This window comes from Cygnus olor, chromosome 2 (genome assembly GCF_009769625.2).
Source record: "Cygnus olor isolate bCygOlo1 chromosome 2, bCygOlo1.pri.v2, whole genome shotgun sequence".
NCBI classification, from domain to species: domain Eukaryota; kingdom Metazoa; phylum Chordata; class Aves; order Anseriformes; family Anatidae; genus Cygnus; species Cygnus olor.
Window position 1 is genome coordinate 61,396,978 of NC_049170.1, and position 23,167 is coordinate 61,420,144.

At 42.4% G+C, this 23,167-nt stretch overlaps 1 protein-coding gene, 1 long non-coding RNA gene and 2 gene segments (V, D, J or C); 3 read left to right on the top strand and 1 right to left on the bottom strand.

The window, feature by feature from the left end:
- AMPH (amphiphysin) overlaps nucleotides 1-9,311 on the top strand; it is a 118,417-nt gene extending 109,106 nt beyond the window's left edge. For both annotated transcript variants that reach the window (XM_040549567.1, XM_040549568.1), the window contains 4 exons: nucleotides 1,086-1,235; nucleotides 3,162-3,428; nucleotides 5,210-5,311; nucleotides 8,123-9,311. In XM_040549567.1, the coding sequence (XP_040405501.1) occupies nucleotides 1,086-1,235; nucleotides 3,162-3,428; nucleotides 5,210-5,311; nucleotides 8,123-8,230 (627 nt within the window). In that variant the 3' untranslated portion in view covers nucleotides 8,231-9,311. The remainder of the gene's footprint in view (nucleotides 1-1,085; nucleotides 1,236-3,161; nucleotides 3,429-5,209; nucleotides 5,312-8,122) is intronic.
- The window catches only part of LOC121066161, a 29,481-nt gene continuing 9,683 nt past the window's right edge, over nucleotides 3,370-23,167 (bottom strand). Inside the window, exons 2-3 of the long non-coding RNA XR_005817551.1 lie at nucleotides 13,147-13,236; nucleotides 3,370-3,480 (exon numbers count right to left, since the gene is read on the bottom strand). This is a non-coding gene — a long non-coding RNA (uncharacterized LOC121066161). The remainder of the gene's footprint in view (nucleotides 3,481-13,146; nucleotides 13,237-23,167) is intronic.
- LOC121066157 lies at nucleotides 19,599-20,177 on the top strand. The segment is given in 2 exon segments: nucleotides 19,599-19,647; nucleotides 19,758-20,177. Coding segments are annotated over 2 exon segments (381 nt in total).
- Nucleotides 21,708-22,312, top strand: LOC121066156. The segment is given in 2 exon segments: nucleotides 21,708-21,760; nucleotides 21,895-22,312. Coding segments are annotated over 2 exon segments (432 nt in total).

Consider the following 23,167-nt stretch of genomic DNA (forward strand, 5'->3'; position numbering starts at 1 on the left):
AAGATTGGAGACATTTCTGCTAAATGTAGCTTGACATAGGTACCTAGAAAACAGTTTTTCTTCAGTGTTAAAAATTCCATACTGAAGTTAATTGGATTAACAGAATGTGTTTCATAACTTACCTTCACCCTCCAACCTCTAGAATGAATCCAGTGTAAATATACTTCCAATATATTACCTTTAACATATGCCAGTATATACCAATACAAATGTTAGGTTGATACACAAATTATCGCAATAGTATCTGCTGGATGATGGATTTAACATTGATCTATAGGAAGGTACTTTTCTATCTGCCTTTCAACAACTGGAACGAAACACATTCACTTTTCAGCATGAACTGATGACAAATGATTCAGTCATATCCAACCTGCTTGGGCCTTTATTCATGTTTGGTTTTGTTTTATACTGACCTATATACAGATATGTACAGTTACTTTTTCTCATATCTGATGACATCTGAAGATTTCTGGACTTTATCCATATCCATATATTTGCTTCTGCTGATGTAGCCCAATTTGCAAGTCTCTATTAGAAAGGAGTCTGTAATTAAGGCAATGTTCTTGAAGCCAGCCCAGATCTAGAGGTAGGTGATAGCAGCTGGAGAAGACTTGTAGCCTGTTCCTAAGAACACACTTTTCTTACAGAATGTAGCTTGGAAGCAATTAAGCCTTGAGATTGCAGTCACATAACTGTTTCAGAGGATAATGGAACGAGAGCATTTTATTTGCATATCTTATCAGAAAGAAGAACCAGTGAAAAATACAAGAGTCTTGACAAACTTTTACTACGCTAATAGCACCTGTGGACTCTGCTAAATGTTCACAGTGAGGTTTCATAAATGTCTCTCTCCCACTTGTTAATCAGCCTCACTGTACATACAAGCTTACCCTTAAGCTCCCTGCACAGCACATCAGGCACAGGATGGCAGCCTCCCATACTGATCTCCCCCATACGTCAGGAGAAACCCAATGAAACCAAAGCCACGGGTTGGCAATGTCCAAGGAGGTCACAGAGCAGGGGATATCTCCAGCTGATGTCCACAACTTGTGTCCTGAAAGGTTTCTCCTTCCTGTTATTCACAGGTGGTAACTGCAGTGGAGGGGACAGCGGCAGCAGAAGACAGTCTGACAGTGGCAGCAGGAGCTGGTGATAGTGCTGCTATCACTGAGAAGGAGGCTGTTGCTGAAGGTGAAGAACCTCAGGGAGAAGAAAAGGAGGCTGATGCATCTCAGGTAACTCATGCTGCTACATGGGAGAGTGTTAGAGGAATTGGCCCAGATCCAGCATCCCGAAACAGGCAAGGCTGCTGCAGCTCTGTACCTCCAGGTCCAATGAGTAATGAGGCTGAGCATGTATTCCCCAACAGTACAGACAGAGCACACACATACACCACAAACATACATGTGTACACAGCCAGCCACAGAAATCACAGACATGCAGAGTACAAATACGAACAGAACTGGCAGCCTCATCCTGCTCCCCTCACCAGCTGAGCAGGGTGGAGGCCTACCAGCGAGAAGATGTATATATTCTCATATACATGCTGCTTTTGTATCCCACTCTCACCACTTGCTTCTACCTGGGTGTTCAATCCCTCAAGGCAGCAGCCCTGCTCCAGTTGCTGGTACACACTTTTGTACATGGACGTACACACACACGTATCCACAGACGGAGCTGGCCAGGACTCCTCTGGGCACCAGTAACCAACCAGTCACTGACACAGGGGCAGTGACCCCAATATGTACATATACATGGATATTAGAGAGCCTTCACCCTGGAGAAGAGGTAGCATGCGATTTAATGAGAAGATACAACAGACCACGCTCAACAGGTACAGGGCACAGCCAGACACACATTCAAACCATCCACTATTTACATGCATTATCCCTTTGTTGTCCCACACTAATTCCTCCCCAGATCACCTAGATCCACCCCTTTCCCTGCTTTTGGTTTCTCCCCTAAACATACCATAGGAAGTCTTGTGCAATAATACGTTCCCCGTATTCTTGTCACACCTGGATACTCAGGCTGAGGCTGCTATTGGACAGGTCCCTTTTGAGTCCTTAATTTGTGCTCCCACCTGTCTTTTTGCCCCTGTGCTCCTCTGGGAGATGGGCCCTCAGTGGGTTGACGGCTCCTGTGATGGGCCTGAAAGCAGTCTGAGCAGTGTATTATTTGGGTTTCCCCTCCTGGTACTGATTCTGTGCTCCTCTGTGGGCATGCAGATAAGCTTTATCACGTAGCCTAACGGTGTTCAGGGCTTTCTCTGGAAAAACAGAGAAAGTTACAGATTTTTTTGTTATTTTTTTTTGTCTCCCAGTTTCAGGTCCTATCAGTAGCATTACTTTGCTTTTGGTAAATCTAGGTGGTCAAAATATGTATCTGCATCTGGCTCGGTGTTTGTTCTTTGATCTCTGAGGAGCTGGGGAACAGCTACTAGAGCAGACCCTGCAGCTGGGCAGACAATTGCCACCTTCTGTCATCTCACGTTGTATTTCTGCTGTGCACCAGAGAAAGATGATCTCACAGAAGAGTAGTGAACATATACTTTTCAGCTTGGATGTTCCAAAAAGTTTCATTAAATGCTTTTTGTCCTAAGCTGCATTATTGGTCAGATGCTAGCTTTCTCAGCTTCCCATTATATTGCTGTAAAGCAGAAGAAATCCCCTCAGTCCATCAAAGTAAAAGGTCATGTTTCCCTCTTTCACCACCTTTATATCACTGTTATCCTGCTGATTTGAATTTAAAAAAAAAACATAGGACAGTGACTCATGGAAATGGTGGCATTATCCAAGCACACCCAAAGAACAGGCATGAGGAGAAAGTTCTGGTAATTTCAACACACATTGAAAATGAAACCCAAACTACCTGCAGAGTATTTTTATTATTTACCCCAACAATTTATGGTAATACAGCAAGTAGACTTAGGAGAAATAAGGGGAGATGGTGAAAATTAAAGAGAAGGGATATACTCCTTTTTATTTCTGCACAAGTGCGGTTTTCTGTCTTTATGCAAGAATCCACTCTACAGTGAAGAAAGAAATCCCCATATTTGCTCTCTGCAATAGGTAAACAACTGTGTTTTCCAACTTGAAATAAAGTAATAAATACTCTTCTGTTGCCTTTTGTTGTTTTTTTCTTTGTTTGTTTTTCCCTAGGAAAAGGTCAGCAGCATCCCTTCAGTAGTAATAGAGCCAGCATCAAACAATGAAGGAGAGGGAGAAGAACACGAAGTCATCATGAATGAGTCCAAAGACGCTTCAGCAGAGTTAGGCACTCAGGGCGCTGACAGTTCTCCCAGTGAAACTTCCCAAGTTGGAAGTGAGCAGAAACCCACTGAAGAAATACAGGCTGCACCTTCTCAAGATCAGCATGTTTCATCAGAAGATGCAGCTTCTGCCATGCCACCCGGCTTTCTCTTTAAGGTCAGCTTGTTCATTCTTCTTTTAGACATCCCTTCAGATCTAGCTTCTGTGTCTGAACGTGCAAACATTGTGATGTTTTTCTGAGGCCAAAAGATGCTTAGTTTCACAGCCACGTGTACGCACATACACACACACACAACTTTTTGGTTGTGTTGTCTCTGTATGAGAAATTTGAGAAAATATATTTTCTGCACACTGTTGTTTTTGGGTATTTCATTATGTAGCTGTAGGATGTGCAGGAGTACTCCTTTCATCTCACCAAATTACTACTGACAGTGAATATACTGAGTAAAAGTCCATTGCCACAGATTTAGTCAGCAATATTGTATGATCATATGTTAACAATATCAGAAAAGGCATTTTTTTTTCCTGCCTGAGAATCCATAATAGAAGTTCTGGCTCTATTGAAATCTATGGGACTTCTAAAATTCGTTGTGATGAAGCTGAAGGGTCATTTTATGACTGTAGTAATATTATACTTATAAACTGTTAGGGTAATCAAACAGAAAAGCTTAATGAGGCATGAAAGAAATTCTCTCCTTAGCTGGCAAGACCCACAGGGTTTCCTGGTTCACAAGGTTCTTTGATAATTCTTCTCACTTCAGCATCACTGAGCAGGAGGAAAGCTCCTTGAGGATGGATGAACTTTACATGCTTCCTATTATCTTTGCATACTTCAGAGTAATTAGTCCCATAGCACTACAGCAGTATGCTATTCTTTCTGATCTATTCTCATTGCTCTGTGTTTTCAGGAAACTTTGAGAATAGCATTAAGGTTAGGGTAACCAGTATTGTGCAGTTTTGACTCAGACATGCTGACATAGTTCATCTTTTGTTTTTCATCACCCTCTCTTGAGTCAGACATAAATAAGGAGAAGCAGAATATATGCCTGCCATCTGGTTCTTGATGCCGTTTCCTTTCATTATTGCAGAGCTGCTATGGAACTGGCTGTGCCTTTGAGAAAACTAGGGTAGCATCTCTCTTAAGGAGGTACTATAGAACTATTTAGTTAAAAGGATCTGTTCACAACAGCGTAATGACCCCACCAATGTATTAATAATCACCCCTTTGAAAGACAGATATTTTTGGCATTCCCATCTGCCAGTTAATGGGAGTTCTCTCCAGGACAAACATAAGCTAGGGTTCCCATTACTTGCCTCTTTAATTGTCTATTGAAATTGGTGCCACACCTCTCACTCCAGTTTCCGTAGACGTTTACAGCAAGAATAATATCTAGTGGCCAGAACAAGTGAGGGGCTGAAATAACAGTTCCTGGGAGTCTTTTCCAAGCTTATTAGCAAAATCCTGCCATCTTTCTCTCAGACCTAGTAATGATAGTGGGGAATGTTCCTTACACAGAAGTTCCTTACACAGAAGGTGTAAGGTCATAGGACTTGTCCAAGAGGCAGTACTTGTGGGGTTTTGCACTATCATCTGTCCCTGAGATATACTATAACCTTGGGAAAGGATGTCACGTATCTCTCAGGAAGATTTACCTAAGCTATACCTCTTTCTGAAATTATGAATAGGAACTTTAATGTGAAATGATGTTAACATTAACAATGCCTATCATACCTATCTATGGCCATGTTTCCGTAAAGAATGGGGAGTTAAAAAAATAATAATTATTATTTATTTATTGGGGGGTTATTAGTTATTTAGTTATTAGGGAGTTAAAAGAATAGATAAATGAAAGAGTGCATTAATCTTTCCTTTTTTTTTTTTTTTCCCACTATCTCCATTTTGATCATGTCTATGTGTTTGGTATTATTTTCTTTAGGTTGAAGTTCTACATGATTTTAAAGCAGCTAACAGTGATGAACTTAATTTAAAACGAGGAGATATTGTACTAGTAATTCCTTCTGAGACCACAGCTGATCAGGTAAAAACATGATTATTTCACTTGTTTACATTTTTCTTTGTTTCTTTTTTTTTTTCTCACATATTATAGTTGATAGGAAATGTTAATTCAAAATGTCACTGCTGTTAAAAAACATGAACATTCTAATTTTGTTTTTGTACTTATTTTCATTTGAGACTAAACAGTATAGGTGACTATGGCTAAAGTCCCAGATAAAGAACAAGATCCAACCACAACATATTTTTTCTAGAGCTTTTTTATGCTACTTTGTAGTGAATTTTATACAGGCATACATGCACACATAGACTTAAAACAGAAGGTAACTTATGAATTGTGCATTGTGTTGCTATCATCTTGTCTTAATGTTGAAGCAGAACTGGTTAGGTGATCCCCATGTGTTCAGACCTTTTACGTGGGGTTTTGGAGAAATAATACACGTTTGCCCAAAGACTGGCCACTGAGACTACTACAACTGTGCTGTCCTTCAGCCAAGTTACATGGAGGTGCTCCTCTGTGTGCTCTGTACCTCCAAAGCTAATTCTGCCCTCTGGAAACCTCACACAGAAGTGTTCTTGAACTGCACTGGTGATCACCTTGTCTTTGATAAAAGAACCCAATGGTTTAATTTCAATTAAGTAATTACATTTTGTTTTAACTATGCATTTCCAGTGAATTTTTAAACAATTTCATTCCACATGTTGAACTGAAATGCAGTAAATTGATTTTTGACTACTGCTTTAAAAGAAGACCATCCTCTTAGTACCAGCCACTTCATGGGCATCTGCTTGTGCCAGAAGTGTCAGTGAATAGTCTCCCATTGAATTGGGGACTGGGAGGTGGGGTACTGGATCCTGCTCAGTGAGGTAGCTAAGAACTCTGCTCTGAATGAAGAACATTTCTTAAAATAGGTCTAAAAACTAACTCCACAAGCACATATTTGGAGAGCTGGGGAATGTATTTGAAATTGGTTTGATGCCTGATGCTGTGAAAAGGTAGGTAATAACCAGTGTTCAGGTTCTCAGCTGAGCTTTCTTCTAATACAAGAGACAAATAATTGTTTTGTTTTAGTTTGTTTTAATTTCTGACTAAAAGATAAAGATTTTTTCTTTCAGTAGGGCATTCTGTTCTTCTATAGGGATAGATTCTGTTATCCTTACACAAATTATGCTGCACAGTACCACATGGGCAGTTCAACTGATTTCATTATCAGTATTTGCAGAATAGAACACTGCTGTAAGGATATCAGAATCTTTTTCTTTATCTTCAGACGTTTTTTCTTGGAATGTTTTGTATTAATTATGCTTAATCTTCACTTAGGAATCCATGAAGTATCTTTTTCTTTTGTGGTGTGCATCCAAGTCCCATTAGCATTAATTAGAGTAAATTGTGTGCAGTGATGGAGAAAATAAACCCTCACGTATGTTTCTGAGACCATTCTGTTCCTATCTTTATTACTTAGTACACATTTGCCCTTCATGTTTAACATCACCATAAAACTCAACGTTTTTGTCTTTTACCAAATACTTTGTTGATTTGTATGTAGTATTTTTATCTTGTTCTTTTTTTCTCCTATAAAATTGACCTGTCTAAAACCATAATTCTTATATAGCTGGTGACATCAGCCTATGTTTCCTGCTCAAAACTAACCAGTCTCACCCAATGGCTTCAATTTTTCCATTATTATTGAGTTGAAATTATTATCCATTAAAACTGTGCAGTCCTTAGTAGAATGTACTCTGGCCATGCTAGAAAACTGTAGTTTCTCTCTGTCAGATAATCTATGTGCTTCAAAAACATGTCCCCAGTTACTCCATCTCCTCGTGTACTTTCTGTACATTAATAATATGGCAGCATTATAAATTTCCTGTTAATCATCACTTTGCTCTGGCTCCTGTTCTTAAAAGAAACAAAGCATGGAGTCAGTGAGATGAAAATAGGTTGATCACTTCAAAAAATACTGAATGGGTTTTATTGCAGGTAAAATTGATAGTACATAAGACAACCCAGCACCCTCCAATAAGAAATCTCTCTTTAAATTGATGATGATTTGGGTTGCAGTTTTGCATGTCAAGTTCTGGTTTAGGCTGACGTTTCCAGGAATTTTTGGAAAAGTATTTGAGTATCAACTGACTCTGAGTTTCTAGGGACGGTAATAGCAGAAGATACAAGAACTGTTATTTCCTCTGACTGCCAATACATGAATGACACAAAAGAACCCTCAAGAAAAAAGAAAGTCAAATTTAAAACTTCATTTTTCCCCTTATCTGTCTTATTATATAATGATTCTAGCCCACTGTTATGCTCTTATTGTGCAAGTACACCAATATTGTTGTGAGAACTTTAAAAAATCTCAATATGCATTTGCCCAAATGCTGATCTGTTTTAATACTGAATGACTCAGAAGGCTGATTATTCAACTTTGAGTTCATCTAAAGCTTAGATGGGCTAAAGGCCATACAGTATGCTCACAATTTGCCCAGGGAAGTGGTTGAGTCACCATCCCTGGAGGCCTTTAAGAGACGTTTAGATGTTGAACTTAGAGATATGGTTTAGTGGAGGACTTGTTAGTGTTAGGTCAGAGGTTGGACTAGGTGATCTTGGAGGTCTCTTCCAACCTAGACGATTCTGTGATTCTGTGATTCCATCACTCGGTCTCACATAATACTGGTCTGGCAGAATCAAGAAAACAATCTGTGCAAAATCAGAGGCTGCTATTTAACCAAAGCACAGTATCTTTTAGCCATGTGACTCTAAAACCTCTTCAGGTCTGAATCATGTAAAAAGGAAGTGGAGAGACCTGAAGTTTAAGACTCTCTGTCTTTTTTCTTACAGGAGGCTGGCTGGTTGACAGGCATTAAGGAATCCGAGTGGCTTCAGTACAGGGATGCAAATAGTTACAAAGGACTTTTCCCAGAGAACTTCACACGCCATCTGGAGTAGTTCTTCTCTCAGGCACACGAATGTGGCATGAAGCTCAGTCAGTAGGTTTTTAAACTCTTTGAAACACAGGAGCCCACTTTTTTGTAGTTTAAGCTGTTAATGGTTTACAGATTGGTGCCAGACAAAGCTTGTGGAAACATATCAAAATGAGCATGAGTGCAAACAGTTAAGCTAGCAATTTCTGAAGCAGTATGTGGAAAAAAAAATCAAATAAAAAAGAAATGTCCTTATTTGTTCACATGTACGTGGCAGCAGGTTTGCTTGTGCTTTGTCAGAGCTATGGTGATCCTGTATTTGGTCCTTTCCCATGAAATCTGAAATTAGCCTCCTCAATACCAAAACCTTAACTTCTCTGCACTAAGTGTATTGTATTGATTTGCACTGCAGAAGATTTAATTAGTAATCCTGTAGTAATGAGGTCAAACTATTATAAGTTTCATGTGTTTAAAAAAGATAATTAACTGCTGCAATGTTTTTCAATGTTATTTTTGGACATGCATAATATATATATACACACAAGAAGTCGTGTATATATAAGTGCATATGGATATATATGCATTTTCACAATGTCATCATAGTTCTTTGACTGTGTAGTGTCATCAGTACATGCATTGCTCTTTCACTGTCTGGCATTACAGGAAACAGTTTTGTTTGAAAGCAAAACTAGCTGCTCCATTGCCAAAACATTATACAGTATCTGTGTTTGTAATGTGAAATTTTCATTCTGAGATGATGAATAACATCATGTTCAAAGCTGCTAAACCTTTGAGAAGGCATGGCTCAGTCTCCTCTTCCAGCTGCAGTAGTTACGATGAGATAATCTGGAGGGGGAGCTGTTATGATGCTAATCTATACTTTGTTATTTAATTGGCTGAATAAGAAAAAAAAATCACAACAGAACTAATCTATGAGAAATAAACACAATATATTTTCACTATATGTATTTATGCAGCATACCTTCACAGATCCTTTTAAATTAAGATATATAATGTATCCTGTATCAAAAAGTCATCTGTAACTTATGTTTTCCAGTGCTGTGTCATTAAAAATAAACCTTTGATCCAAAGAAGCTGTTTCATCTGTGGTGCTTTTGAAGTTTTGTTTCAAAGAATTTCACATAGTTCACATGTTGTATTAGAGAATCTAACCTTAATTTAATAACTCTTTTTCCAAAGAAAAACAGTATAACAGGCGTACCATCTAAATTCTTGCTCTCAACTTTAGTCATGGCCAGGGCTCCAAAAGGCTCAGTGCATCTCCTAGCTGCTCCTCCTGGAAATGGACTCTGGCCGCCAGCTAATATCTGTCCACAAGCACAAGGTAGCTTGTCTGCACTTGACTGTCACCCAGCTGAAGATTGCTACCTCTTACTCATTTTTATGCTTGTCCATTTATCTTCTGTGAAAAGAAAAAATCTCCATAAATATGCTCTGTTCTGCTTGCTGATGCATGGAAACTACAACTATTTAGGAACACCTACATTTTTTTTTAAGCAATTCAGTTATTTTTTGTGATGTTTTGCTTGTGGGCTCTTTTTATGTATAGGTGGTTTCTACTCTAATTTGTCAGATTTCAATTGAAGAAAGATTTTTTTATTGCTCTCAAAGAAGAGCAAAGTAGTTTTCTTTCTGTCTTTCAGAGTACAGTAGCTTTCTAAAGAAACTCTGTTGATAACTGTGTTTTATGGAGAAGCTGAGTGGCTCAACTGTGGTAACTTGGATTTTGGCTTTAAAATGTCACAATGAGCAATCAGAGTCTCAGGAGGTTGTGGGAAGCTCTTTGGTATTCTTTTCATTCCTTTAACAGGTTTGGCAATCAATAGTGATCCAGAGGCAAGAATTTATCCAAGGGAGCAACTTTTCATTTGTTTTTGGTGTTGCAATAAATTCCAAATTCCAGTACACCACTTTGAGGTGGTCGTAATAACCTATTAAACCTGATTTATGGTGCGAGTGATGACCTTCAGGCCACAGTTTCCTGCTTACCTAGATCTCAACATTGCATTTCAGTATAGCTGCTCTACAGATCACACATGCAACAGACCCACATTGGACAATGGAGCCTCAGTTTCCCTGCAGATGCTATGTGGCCCCTTCTCTGTCAAGAGCCTACAATCAAGTTGGACCATCATGCATAACAGCCATAACACTAAGAAGCAAAAAATGGTGTGATATTCCTACAGCATTTCTTTACCTGGTGTTGATTGTGTGCAGTTATCTTTATGCCCTTTTGTTGCTAGAAGTACCAAAGTCAAATTCAATAGGCTTGACCTTGATTATTCTAATAACCTTTTTACAGGTCAATATGCTAAATTCACTGGTAAGGGGTTTGCAGTACACGAGATGGTATAGAGATGGGAAAGGTCTCTGATATACAGCGAAGAGCTTTCATGATCAGCTATGCTGCTTGATCTTTGTTTCTTCAATCCACCACAGTATAAAGACAAATGTAATTGCAAAAACCATCAGATGTCTACTCACTGCAAGCAATGTCATTATTTACTGGCAATAAGAAGAAGTAATGAAAATGTCCCAGCAGCCATGCTATTGCACATGAAGCGCATATGATTTATGTGCTGCAGGTTACTGTGGATATAACACCATTCTGGCATTAAGTATGTCTTCATATCTCACACACGCACCTTGGAGCCACAAAGCAAATAGACTTCTTGTGGGAAGGATGAGGAGTATTATTAATGTTATCTTTAAAATTCCTTGCAAAATTTCATACACTGAGATGATAGATGCTAAAGGAATGACACTGATAGCTAGCCATAATAATGATTTTCTTAATTTTTCCTTCTGAAAGATGAATAGAAAACTAGCTGGTGAATAGAAACATTTATCATTTGGGATTAACAGCTGTTTCTCATATTTGATTCTTCTTATTCTAGTTTCATAAGACAATCAGACTTCTCTCTCAGACACTTTTATTTCTGCAGCTCCTGAGATGAACAGTATGAAATAAATGTATTTCTCTGTGATTTATAGAAGATTATTCATGGGCAAGCAAGGGACATTTTTTTTTCCAGTATGTACTGCTGTTACATACCCTCCCCCCTGCAGTTGTATTAGCCCAGAAGTATTTTCCCCCTTTGCTTGGATTTTTCTGATTAACACACTACATTGAACTTGGTGAATTACTGAATTTCATGCTTTCAGGGTGATTGTAAAGCAATATCCCATTGTGTCTTGATTTCTCTAACGGCTTATTTATGCCTGAGACAGCACATACTGTTAACCTTCTACAGCAACTATAACTTCTAATTTTACATGAAATGAAACCTTGGAAGATTAAGGGGCCCGATCTCCTGGACCTGCAGGCTGGCTTTGCACGGTGTGGCCTTGGAAGTAAGACAAAGTAGCTGAAGATGGAGGAGCACCTCATGCGAGTGAACTAATAAGTTGTTTATTTGCAGCCTGTCTATCTGGTTTACAACCTTTCATGAATAATGGAAAGTGCACAAGATGAATTATGCTTCTGTCCCATTCCTCCTGCTCCTCTTCTTCCTCCCTATCCCTTGTTCCACCCCTTCCAGAACTCAGAACTGGATGCATTTGCCCCCAAGAGAAGAGGGCAGGGAGGCTGTGGGGTATGGTCCTCCCCAGACTGGCATTCCAGGATGCTCTCTTTACCGCCCTAATGCCAGGAAGACATGAAGTAAATCATAGTCTCTTTAAGATCATGTTTAATGAAAATTTTTAAAAGTGTCTTGCTGACTCAGGGAAAGGGCATCAAAAGCATGTCACTATGATGGGTAAGATAAACGGTTGAGGTTGGTGGAAGAGCAGTCGCTGGCTGTAGGTGCAGTTTGCAAGTCTGGACAGGCAAAGTATGAGCAGCCATTCGGCCGCTTGAAAGCCAAAATAGGATTTTTTTATTGTTAGCTTTTAAAAGAGATTTAAAAGATCTGTCTTTTACTTTTTGTATTTAAAACGATAAGGTCACAGTTAATGATGCACCACTTAATAAGCCAATCCCTGCCTACAGAAAGTAGTTAGTTCCGTTAATTAAGCAAGGTCGCATTTCTGAAAGCAGTGCAAAAGAGCATGAAGATGTTTTTCCATCCCCTGTAATGAGCAGTGTTCACTGCTAGCTCTGATGTGCTCTCTGGTGGCGAGATGTTTGCTGCAGCTGAGGGGACTGCAATTGACTTGCTCCAAGCAAGCCAGTGAGGCCACTTTGCAAGGGTTTAAAACTCCAGCTCTTACTGGAGTAAAGTAACTGTGTTCATTTAGAGAGGCATTTTAGGAAATGGCATGTGATCTTAGCCCAGGTTCAGAATTAGAAAATATGAAGTGGGGTGTGTTTGGGGCTCATCATCTCCCTAAATGTGTATTATATATATGGTAGTCACTTTTCAAGTATTCATCTGTTAGGTCTTCACCCATGTGATTTCATCCCTGATGCTGCCTTTGTGTGTTCCCTGTCTCCAGCAGCATTTCAAACCTGCTGTGTTGCTCTTGCATGGATGTCTTCAGTCTGATCTGTGCTGACCTTCAGCACAGAAGCATCATATGGGGAAAACTGTAGCACTTTCCAAATGGGGTCTCCTGTAACCAACAGGAAGCCCTTGTAATTAACAATAATTTGACAGAGCTGAAACCAGTCCAAAGGGAATTGTGCTTCATATTCAGATGCTTCAAAGCAGCTAAAGGAAACTTTAGTGAAAGAATATGCTTAAGACATTAGTAAAAGTACCACTGTGCATATACAGGACTTCTGTCCAGCCACAGCCACTAAATGCAATGCAGGGAACAAAGCAACATGTAGCCATCAGAACTGTGGTCTCCAGGAGTCAGAGAGACCCACATCTGTCAAGGAGGATTGACCTCCTCTGCCCTTATGGGGATATGCTGCAGTCCCAGCGCTCAAGGCCGCCACCTGCCATTCATTCATAGTGTCCATGTACTAACCTGGGCAATACAGCTCCTAATACTCCAGGGCTCCAAAATTCTTCATGAGCTGTCGGAAGAGTAGGTCCAGCCTGGTTCTGGGTGGCTCTCCTGGCACAAAGCACAGAGGAACATTATCTTGCTTGTCTACCTTTTATAAGAAGAGCCTTGTGGCTGCTAAGAACAAGCACCAAAGTCCTATACGTATTCAACCTGGCTTCGAAGGAGAAAAAAGGTTGGGGGGGGGGGGTCTCTTTCGGTGTTGTCAGAGCAGAGGCTTTGGTGCACCCCAAGCTAACCACAGGTGACTAATTGTGCCTGTGTAGTTGGCTAGGCAGACTGTTGCTAGCACGACGCGTAACTGGAACAAGAACACCAAAACCCCCAAAAGGTATGTTACTTTAAACTTCAATTATTGAGTTTCCAAGGTATGTACTATAAAGGAGGGGAATGTACTTCAGGATTTCTATACCTGCATTTCAGGCAATTATACAGAAGAAGGCCAAACTCTGTATAAAAACTTTGATTTTTTTTTCTTTAATTTAAACAGGTTGAGCTGCAATAGAATAAATAATCTAGCTGTGTGTCAGTGAATAAAAAATAAATAAATAACAAAACAAAACACCATGTAATCTCAAGGAATAACCTGTGTGTGCTAAGATAAAATTGCTAAATGAGAAGGTCATGCAAAGTTCTCTGTGTCCAAAATCCGACAGAACCCATACAAGGCACAATGCTGTAACTCCCAACTCTCTCTTATAGAGTCATAACTGAAAGTGAAAATTGTCTTTAGTTGTTCATAGTGATTCAAAACACTCTATTTTAAGCCTATAAGATACATGTTTTACAGGAGAAGCACGCTGAGGATCTTTGTGTATCTCCTAGCCCAAGACTGAACATCACACTGCTGACTATTTAGAAAGTAATCATGAAAATAAAAGTGACTGGTGCATAAATGCTTTGCTTAAACCAAACCAAACCAAAACAACAACAACAAAACAAACGAACAAACAAACAAAAAACAGCGTATTATAGGCGTTCTCAGCATCCATCCGTATTTACTACGCAGCTGCTCATAAAGGACTTCTGAGGGTTTTACTCCTTCACACCAGCAGAGGGTGGTAGACGCTAGAATTTGTACTGACCGGTCTAGAGCTGTTATTTGATTGAATCTTAAGGTATGAATTTATTCAAAAAGTCTCATTATCCAAATTTGGCTCATAGCTGCAGGCACACAGGGAAAATTCAGTGCAGTAGCAGATGCAAACCAGCCTTATGTACACAGTGACCGGCTACTTCAGCATGCAGGCAAATGAAGATAGAAAAGTGCATTATCAAGCTGCACCCTAACTCATTGCTGCAACATATCTTTGTGTCTCATAGGTATTAAAACTCATGCTATAGATCAAACCAGAGCAGTTGCTCATGGAAAATCTGCACTGAGTAACAAGTTACTCAGCTGATTGAACTCAAAGACGCAACGTTAGGGTAAGAGAAGGAAGTAATTCTCTATGCTACCTCTGCTTAAAATAACTTTATATTCCACCTGTGTTTAAATAATCAGTCAGATTACTAACGATGAGAAAACACTTTAAAACCTGCAAATGGCCTCATGTTCTAGCTCAGTGGCATGACTTTGATCTGTAAAGTCAGCTTCCCTGATAACCTTCTTACATGTCTACCCCTGTCTTTGCTTCTGTCCATTCACCTACCCATGGCTTGCTTTCACTGGGATGACTATTGTTCCTATGAGTTAGCAGAGCACTGTGGTATTTGCCAGCTGAAACAGCACTACTAAATGAATGTTAGCAGTCTTTTAATGTTGGAGCGCTCAAAACCAGCAGGCCAGTTGCTTGCAGGGGGCTCAATTCCCGTCCATGGCTCTTGAGGATACAAAAATACTGCACCAAATCACCTTTCACCCTAAATGGAATCCTCAAAACAGACAAGGAGGTAGAGAGTGGATGTAGGGATATACTCATGTAGGATTAAGCCCAGTAAGTAAAATATTCCACCACATTTCTACACTGCCTGCTCAGTTTGTGTCAGCAAAGCAGCATAAAATTCATAGTATTCCTACTTTGTGTTTTTTCCCTTTTCCAAGAGGTCTGAGACAATAATAACAATAGCAATAGCAATAAATACTGCCAGGAAATGTGAGGTTGTGAGGTGAGGGTTTCAAACAAATCTAATCGGTGCAGGGTTTCTGGCCAAAAGACTTTTCCTATCATGTTTCCTTCCCCCCACCCCAGTTTTTCCTGGAGTAAGGAAGAGCTCACACATGGCTGTTATCATTCCCATAGGGTTTCCTCTACAAGATGGAGGAGAGTTAGAGCTGGGAATGGATGTCAGTAGGAGGCAATGCAGAAGTCCAGTAGAGCAGTGTTGGGAGTTGGAATTAAATTCAACACAGTAGTGTCAATTCATGAGTTGTGTCAACTTTTCAAGGAAATTCAGCAAACAGTCTTTATGCTTTGAAGACCTGTTCACTCTTCTGGTACATCGAATGGGAACTAATGTGCCATTTTATCAATTTTTCCCCTCTCATAAATATCAAACTCTTTGTAGGTCTCCCTTTCAGTGGAGAGAGGCACCCACCTTCTCCACAGGTTTCACTCCATGGTGACATGACCTCTTGCTCCCCCTCAGGCCTTGTGTGTGCCTGTGTTCCCTTTCACAGTCAAAGCCTGAAACTTTCCAAGAGGCTTGAAGCAATAACAGCTGTTGAGTCTCTACATTTTAGTATTGGAGGCTTTAGGAGTTTGTCTCTCATCTTGTTCTTTCAGCCCCGGAGTACTCATCGCCTGGGAGCACACAGTGCTGTTGGGCCCTTGAGGAGCAGCAGCAGAGGCACAGCAGGCTTACTGGAAACCTTCTCAGCTTGTCTCTTCCCCTGTAAGTACATATTATTTTCAATTTTTAAAATGTTTTTAAAGGTTCTGGTCATTGTTTATGTAGAACGATGTGTCTGATGCCCTGTAGTATGACATTATATTCCAGAAAGCAAGAGTTGCCCCACTGTGCAGAAACTAGGTAACAAAAGAGAAAAATTAGGTCCACAGGTGGTCAGAAAGGTATATAGCAAGCTGTGCACTGATTTATCATGGCTACAGAAGAGCTATTTACTTCTCAGACAGTATGGCACATTGGTATAAGTCTTCTCCCATCTGCACCATCAGTGATGCACATTGTCCATGAGCCATGTTTGCCCCCTGTGAATCTCAGCTGCGCAGTCCCAGCAGGATGTTGCTGCCTCTGTGTAGGGGCATATATCTAGTGACTGCCTCCTCATCACTGCTCTCTCTTACTGCTTTCCAGACGTGCCATGGACCATTAGCCTACACCTTGCCAATAGTGTCACCAGATCTTCACGTTGACATGCATTCTGCCTCTCTTTTTAACATGAAATTAAGCCACCACTGTAAAAAAACATCACCTGCCTCCACCAAGTCATTGCATTGGGGGATGGGGGGTATCAGCACATATATTATTAAATTTCTTTCTCTCTCTTTGGGTTGAACTATACCAGCATCTCTGAACTTTTCCTGAGGATCTGTGTCAGAGTTAAGAAAAATTACAGGCTTCTTGAAAAGCCTGCAAGCTTGTCTCTTGCCTTGTAAGTAAGTTTTATGTATGAGTTATTTCTAATTGTCCCAGAATATATTTCATCTTGGTTTTACATTACTCTTCCATTTGTCCCCCAGCCTAAATATACAGTTCTGTATCAGTGATTTCTTATTACCCAAATCCCAAGCTCAAATGACACTTTGCAAATAACTTGCAGACAAATGACTTGGTTCTGCTGTGTGATGGCTGGCGATTGTGTGCAAAACAACCTGCACACTGCAGCTAAGGCTTGTTGTTTCTCCTCTGTGCACTATGCCTTTGCCAGAAATGGGGAGTAAAGCTCAGTGCCCTTTCCTTGTGCGGGGGGCGCCTGTGGTTTGAGGATACTGCTGTGTCCCCCCTAGCCACGGATAAGGACTTCTTGCTGCGTCCCCACCCCTGCTGCCTCCTCCCTTCTCTCCCACCCAGTGTGCTCTGGGTACACCTTCATCACAGCCCAGCCACTCCCAGGGGACACTGCCTAATTTACCTCCGAAGTAAACGTACGTCCTCTGGCACCAAAAGTTGCCTGAAAACTGTCCTCCACCCCACCACAAAATATAAATTGGACTATTGGTTTCTCCAAAAAGAAATATCTTGTCTACACATGCAAAGACACCTGTGTGCTGCTGATGCACAAGAGGGACATCCAAGCCAGTGGGTGGTATTACTGTGTCACGTAGGACTACACACAGCCATTTCCTTAGCCTTCTGCCATTTCTCCACAAAAACTACTGCAAAGATGTGCTTGCACAGGAAACAGCCCCACAACACCATGAATGTTTTGTGTAGAGACATTCCAGCTTATTTGTCTAGACATTGGAAAACAGCATCACTGCCCCTTCCCTTGGTCCTTGTGGAGAAGACTCGCTAAGTAAATCATTTCCATGCTGATTTATCTTTCTGTCTTTGCCCACAACTACTGATTTGTAGTAGGTGATACGGAGCTCCAAGCATGGGTCCTGCTCCTCATCAAACCCTCTGTGAAATTGTCCCTTGTCCCTTGGAGCTGTAAGCTGAAGTAAGGAGACAATGACTGATGAAAAAGAAGAGCAAGAGAGCTGTAGTACCACAAGACTTAAGACCAGGCTTTTAAGAGCTGCTGAGCGACTGTAGGAGAGAGGCAGATTTTGGATATTGCCCCTATTTAAAATTCAAACATTTGCCTTAAATCTGCAAGCAGGGCTGTGATGGATCTAGAAGAATTTTCCCTCGTGTCCTACAAACAGGAAGGGGAAATCCAAATTTTCATTCTCTCAGCTGAGGCACTGTTGAAAAGTGCTTTTGCCAGTTCAACCATCCTGCTGAGGAGTGAGCAGGCAGCTGCCCTCACTGGCTGCCAGACTTAGGGGCTTTGTCTTTCAAGACAGAACAAGCAATTGCTGTATGAGACAAAAAGCCCAGGAGATGCTTGGAAAGGAATTAGAGGTGCCCGAGACAGAGAGGAACAGGGAAGGGAGAAGTGCTATAAGTGGCTAGGGGACAGGCGGACATCTTGGATGTGGGGGGAATTTCTTATGAGAGAAAAACAACTCTATCTTAAAGTCCTTCTCAAACTACCTTCAGCTGAAGACAGCTGCACTGCCCTTCTAAGCAGGAAACAAGAAGGACTACGCAGTGCCTGCAGTTTTCAAGGGGCGATCATAGGAGTCACGTAGCACTGTTTGCTGCAGCTCCCTCTTGCTACTCCAGAGCAAATTGATATAAGCACAGTCCTCAGAAGAGTCAATGAGAAGTATTCTAATTTGCACAATCCTGAACATCTTGCCTTTTCTTCCAAGATTGTTGACTTTTCCTGGACTGTTGGATGAAGTAAAGTACGCCACACCTGCTGTTAGGAGCTGGGAGGTGCTCCTAAGGTATGGTTTATTTATCAGACAAAAGTCAAGCACAAACAGGCGATATATACAGAACGGTGGTACTTAAATATACACTCTTAGCAGTCTTTCTGAAGCTAAGTCAAAGGTTTCAAGAACTTGAAGATATATTTCAATACACCTGTCAGGTCCCACAAGACATATTGTTCTCCAAGAAGGATTATTTCTAATTTTGTATGAAAATCTAGTATTAGCAGTTCCCAAAATGGAGCTGTCATCATCTCCAAGGTGAAAAATCCTGGCATATTTCAGGATCAGGACAATGAAATAAAATCTGTTTAAATCAGGGCCCATGTGAATCTCATGAATCTAAACAGGGCCAAGTGCAAGTTTCTGCACGTGGGTTTGAGCAGTTTCAAGCACAAATATAGTCTGTATGGAGAACGGATTGAAAGCACGAAAAAGCAGAGGGCAGCAAACAGCTGCCTTGCATAAGCGCGCATCTCACCGTGGCTTTGTCACAGCCACCAGGGCTCTCCTGCCAAAGAAGGGCCAGCTGCACCTCTCCTCTGAGGCTGAGCAGACCTGCTGGAGCTGTTCCAAGAAAGAGTAAGACAGAAGTCACCAGGAACTGGCCCACAGAGCTTCCAGAGCAGGCCGTATTTTCTAGGGAAGGCTGGGGAAACGTGCTTCTGGGACAGTGTGGGGTCCGAGGAGAGGAGAGCATCCTGGGGACGGGCAGGATGTGTGCACTCAGCAGGAGATACAGGTGAGTCTGAGCGGAAGGTACCATAGACACACACGAACAAAATAACTTCAGAACGAATCTTTTAGGTCCTTTCTACATTCTTATTGCTGTGGTCGAGTTTGCCAGAAAATTTAAGCAGCAGCAACCCCCTGTCCATCCACCTCACCCCTCCCAAACCAATGGTAAGGAGCTGAGGCACTACCCTTGGGTGTCAAATGAGTCATTTCCTCCCCAGAGCGGTTTGACTCCTTCTCCTCCTGGAGGGCTTTATAATGTTCCTGCCCCTACGGTTCACCCAAGCAGGCAGCATGCTGCTGCTGCCCATCCTGCTTGCAGCTTCTTCTTGGTCCCGTAAGCCCCGTTCCCTTTCTCCTATCTTTCCCGTGTGCGGAGAACACTGTCCCTGCTCCAGACTGCAGCCGTTCCGAGCCCTCACCCATTTTCTCCCCATTCCCTTCCAGGTGGAGATGCACAGGCAGTGCCGATGCAAAGCCCGGTGATGCGGAGGCAGGTGAAGGGCAGCTCGGCCAGAATGGAGTGCCAGCTGAGCAGTGATGCCGTCGTGCACTGGTACAAGCAGCTTCCCGGAGAGCCACCCAAGAGAATACTGTACATGTCAGGAAAGACTCCCACGTTTGATGACAGCACAGATGGACGAAAGTATCAAGTGTGGAAACATGCCTCTGAACCTCGCTATAGTCTTACAATAGATTATGTAACCCAGAGGGATGCAGGCACTTACTACTGTGCGTACTGGTATTTATATCAAGGCATCACAGCGTTAGATGGGCCAAGATAAACCATACAAAAAGGCACTTGGCACTCTGAACCACAAGCTCTGAACTCTGCCCAAATGCAGATACTTCGTCATTCAGCCCTGCTCTGATGATTTTCTGCCGCAGGATATGGATGAGGGGGGAGCAGTGCAGATAGTCTGGGGGACTTCATTAAAGCCCTTGACACTGTCACCCCTAAGATCCTGGGAGAAAGGCTGTTGATGTGTGGGGCTGGAGGAAGACACAAAAGATGGGCTTAAAACTGGATGAGCAGCTGGGCCCCGAGGGTAGCGATCAGTGGCACAAATTCCACCTGGAGGCCACGAACTAGCGGTGTATCCCGGGAATCATTCCTGGGTCCAGTCCTGTTTAACGTCTCCCTTAATGCTTTGGATGACGGGACAGAGTGTACCCTCAGCAAGTTTGTTGACTACACCAGAGAGGGAGGAGTGGGGGATACGTGGGGAGGTATATTGTTGATAAAAGGCTGGGCCCAGTACACGTCGTCTCGCGGGAGACACCAGGAAGTCTGACCTCTAATCATGCCCCATCACTACTTTATTCCATTCCTCTTCCTCTTGTGTCAGGAACCTGAGACATTTCTACTCTGTGGTCAGATGAATAGCAATGGACTGCTACTGTTTTTCGTCCTTCCTGGCAGCTGTTGGTGACGGGCAGTTGGTCTCTCATCCTTTCCATGTAATTGCCAACACAAATGTGATGCAGATTAACTAGAGCTGCCCATGCTGGACACTATCCTGGGGTGCTGCTGCAATGACTGACTTGGTGCTTGCGTCTCTCTCCCTTCCCCTTCAGGTCTGTTCCATCCTCCTCTCTTCCTTGCTCACCCACTGAAGAAACACAGCCACTTGCTTGTGCCTCCCAGTACCATTAGGAAATTAAATGAGCTATTCCAGGGGTACGTACTGCTGAGAGAGGGACCCTTTCCAAACCTCTCAGCAACATGCCGCATGTTTCTCCACTTTTCTTTCCCACTCTCTTTCCAAGAAGTGTTTGCTCCTCATCTCAGCTTCAAAACCAAAACCCTGCAGCTGCGCATTGCCTCCCCACGCAAAACCACAGACGAGGCGCCTACTCCTGGGGATGCTGATGCACTTGCTGCAGGTTGATCCCCACGAGCTGCTGCAGTGGGGGCAGCACAGGCACAGGGGCATTTCGGCAGGCCGCAGCTGGGTGGCCAGGCGGAGGCAGCAAGAGGAGGTCCCTGACGGGGTGGGGACATGCCTCCTGCCCACTGCAGGTGACCGCACACACTCAGCACCCACCAGGGTGGCCTCTGGGCTGGGAGCTTCACGGCCTGATGTACGGCTGGAGCTGCTCTCACTCTCAACCCCTTCTCAGCAGCTCTGACTCAAGTTTCCACACGCCACGCTCCTTGGACTTCCCAGTCTTTCTCACATTCATCTGAAAAGCTGATGGGATGACAACCTCCTCACCAACGTGAGCATTCCCTGGCCTAAGTCCTTTCCCAGGCTGCAGTGGGTTCTCTGCAAACGTAGCCGCACACGGTTGCTCCCAGAAGAGCCATTGCTGGAGACATCTTCTCCTCCCACTCAACCTTGTCCCCACCTGGGGCCTCTTTCACTCTCCTCTGAGTCTCAGCTGTGTGGGACAAGCAATCATGCTGCTGCTGCTGGCAGCACTTGTGGCCACCACCACTTGGTCTGGTAAGTCCTTTTTACCTTCTACCTTTTCCTCACAGGCATACATGGTTGCACTAATGGATATTTTCACAAGTCACTTATTGCCAATTAATAACTTAATTTCTCTCTCTCTCTTTTATTTTTTTTTCATTCCCTAGATGGATTTGCACAGGAAATTCCCACACAGACCCCTGTATCCATCACCAAATCTCAAGGAACAACACGTCTGCTGTGTCATTTTAAACATGTCTCTGAAGATTTTGATAACACCATCATACACTGGTACCAACAGAAGGTGAATAAAGCTCCAGAGTGGATGTTCTACATTTCAACAGGGACAACGAAAGCAGATAAGAGCTTCCAAGGGCGCAAGTATGCAGTTGAAAGGGTTTCTGACCAGAAAATTTGTACTCTCATACTAAAAAGTATAGTTCCAGATGACACAGCTACCTACTACTGTGCCTACTGGTACTCTCACTACAGCAGAAACCCAGCAATCACCTCGACCAATTCTCCCTCGGTGGCTCAACCACAAATGATTTGAAAGATCCCATCTCACTTCTCCCGGCGTGGATGAGCTGCCCAGCCTCAACACGCAGGCTCTGCACAGCCAGGACTGGCTCGGTGCTGAGCCACTCCTTGGAGGGGTCAGCTGCCAAAAGCTCAGGAGGTCGACGGAGCAAGTGGCAAGTACAAAGGGAACGGTGAAAGGCAAATTCCTAATGCAACCTGAGCACTTCCTCTTCCCCTTATTTTGCTCAAGCGTGGCAGGGAACTGGTTGTAACAATGTCTTTACTGGAAAGGGGCAATTTTCCATGCTGCCTTTCCTGGAAATAACTCAGCATGTTGTCCTGGAGCTTTTCAAAGCCCATGGCTTGACACAGAAAACTGTAAGAAATTTTTTTCCCAAAGGAAAGGGTGACCGATTCTGAGAAATATTTATGGCTAAGAGGAAACAGGGAAAGAGAAAGCAGTGCCTCACAAGCTGGTCAGTGCTACATAGATTTAGGTTTTCTGAGACAGAAATTTGGAGTTTGAAATTCATATTTGGGGTTTTGGATAGTGTTAGCAGGAAGAAACCATCACGGATTTCATGCAAAATAACGTTGGTTTGTTGCTTTCCATAGCAGAATCTCTTTTACCTATAAGAAGCTGCTAGGAACTCGAGTTAGGCCAGGCCGACAGAGGGACCCCCGGGTGTAGGCTGTCTGCAGTACTTTGAGTGCATTCAAAATCCCACTGAAACGAGGGAGAAGACTCCCTGTGGCTTGGAGTGAGAAAGTCGCATCAATCTGGGGGCAGAAATCAGCAGGACATGGACGTTCTTGATAGGGCTGGGAAAATTATGCATTGAGTAAACAACTGGTTTCTACTTCAAGAAAGGACCCCGGTAGTATCAGCATCAGGAAACTGTCATTTTTTAAGCCTAT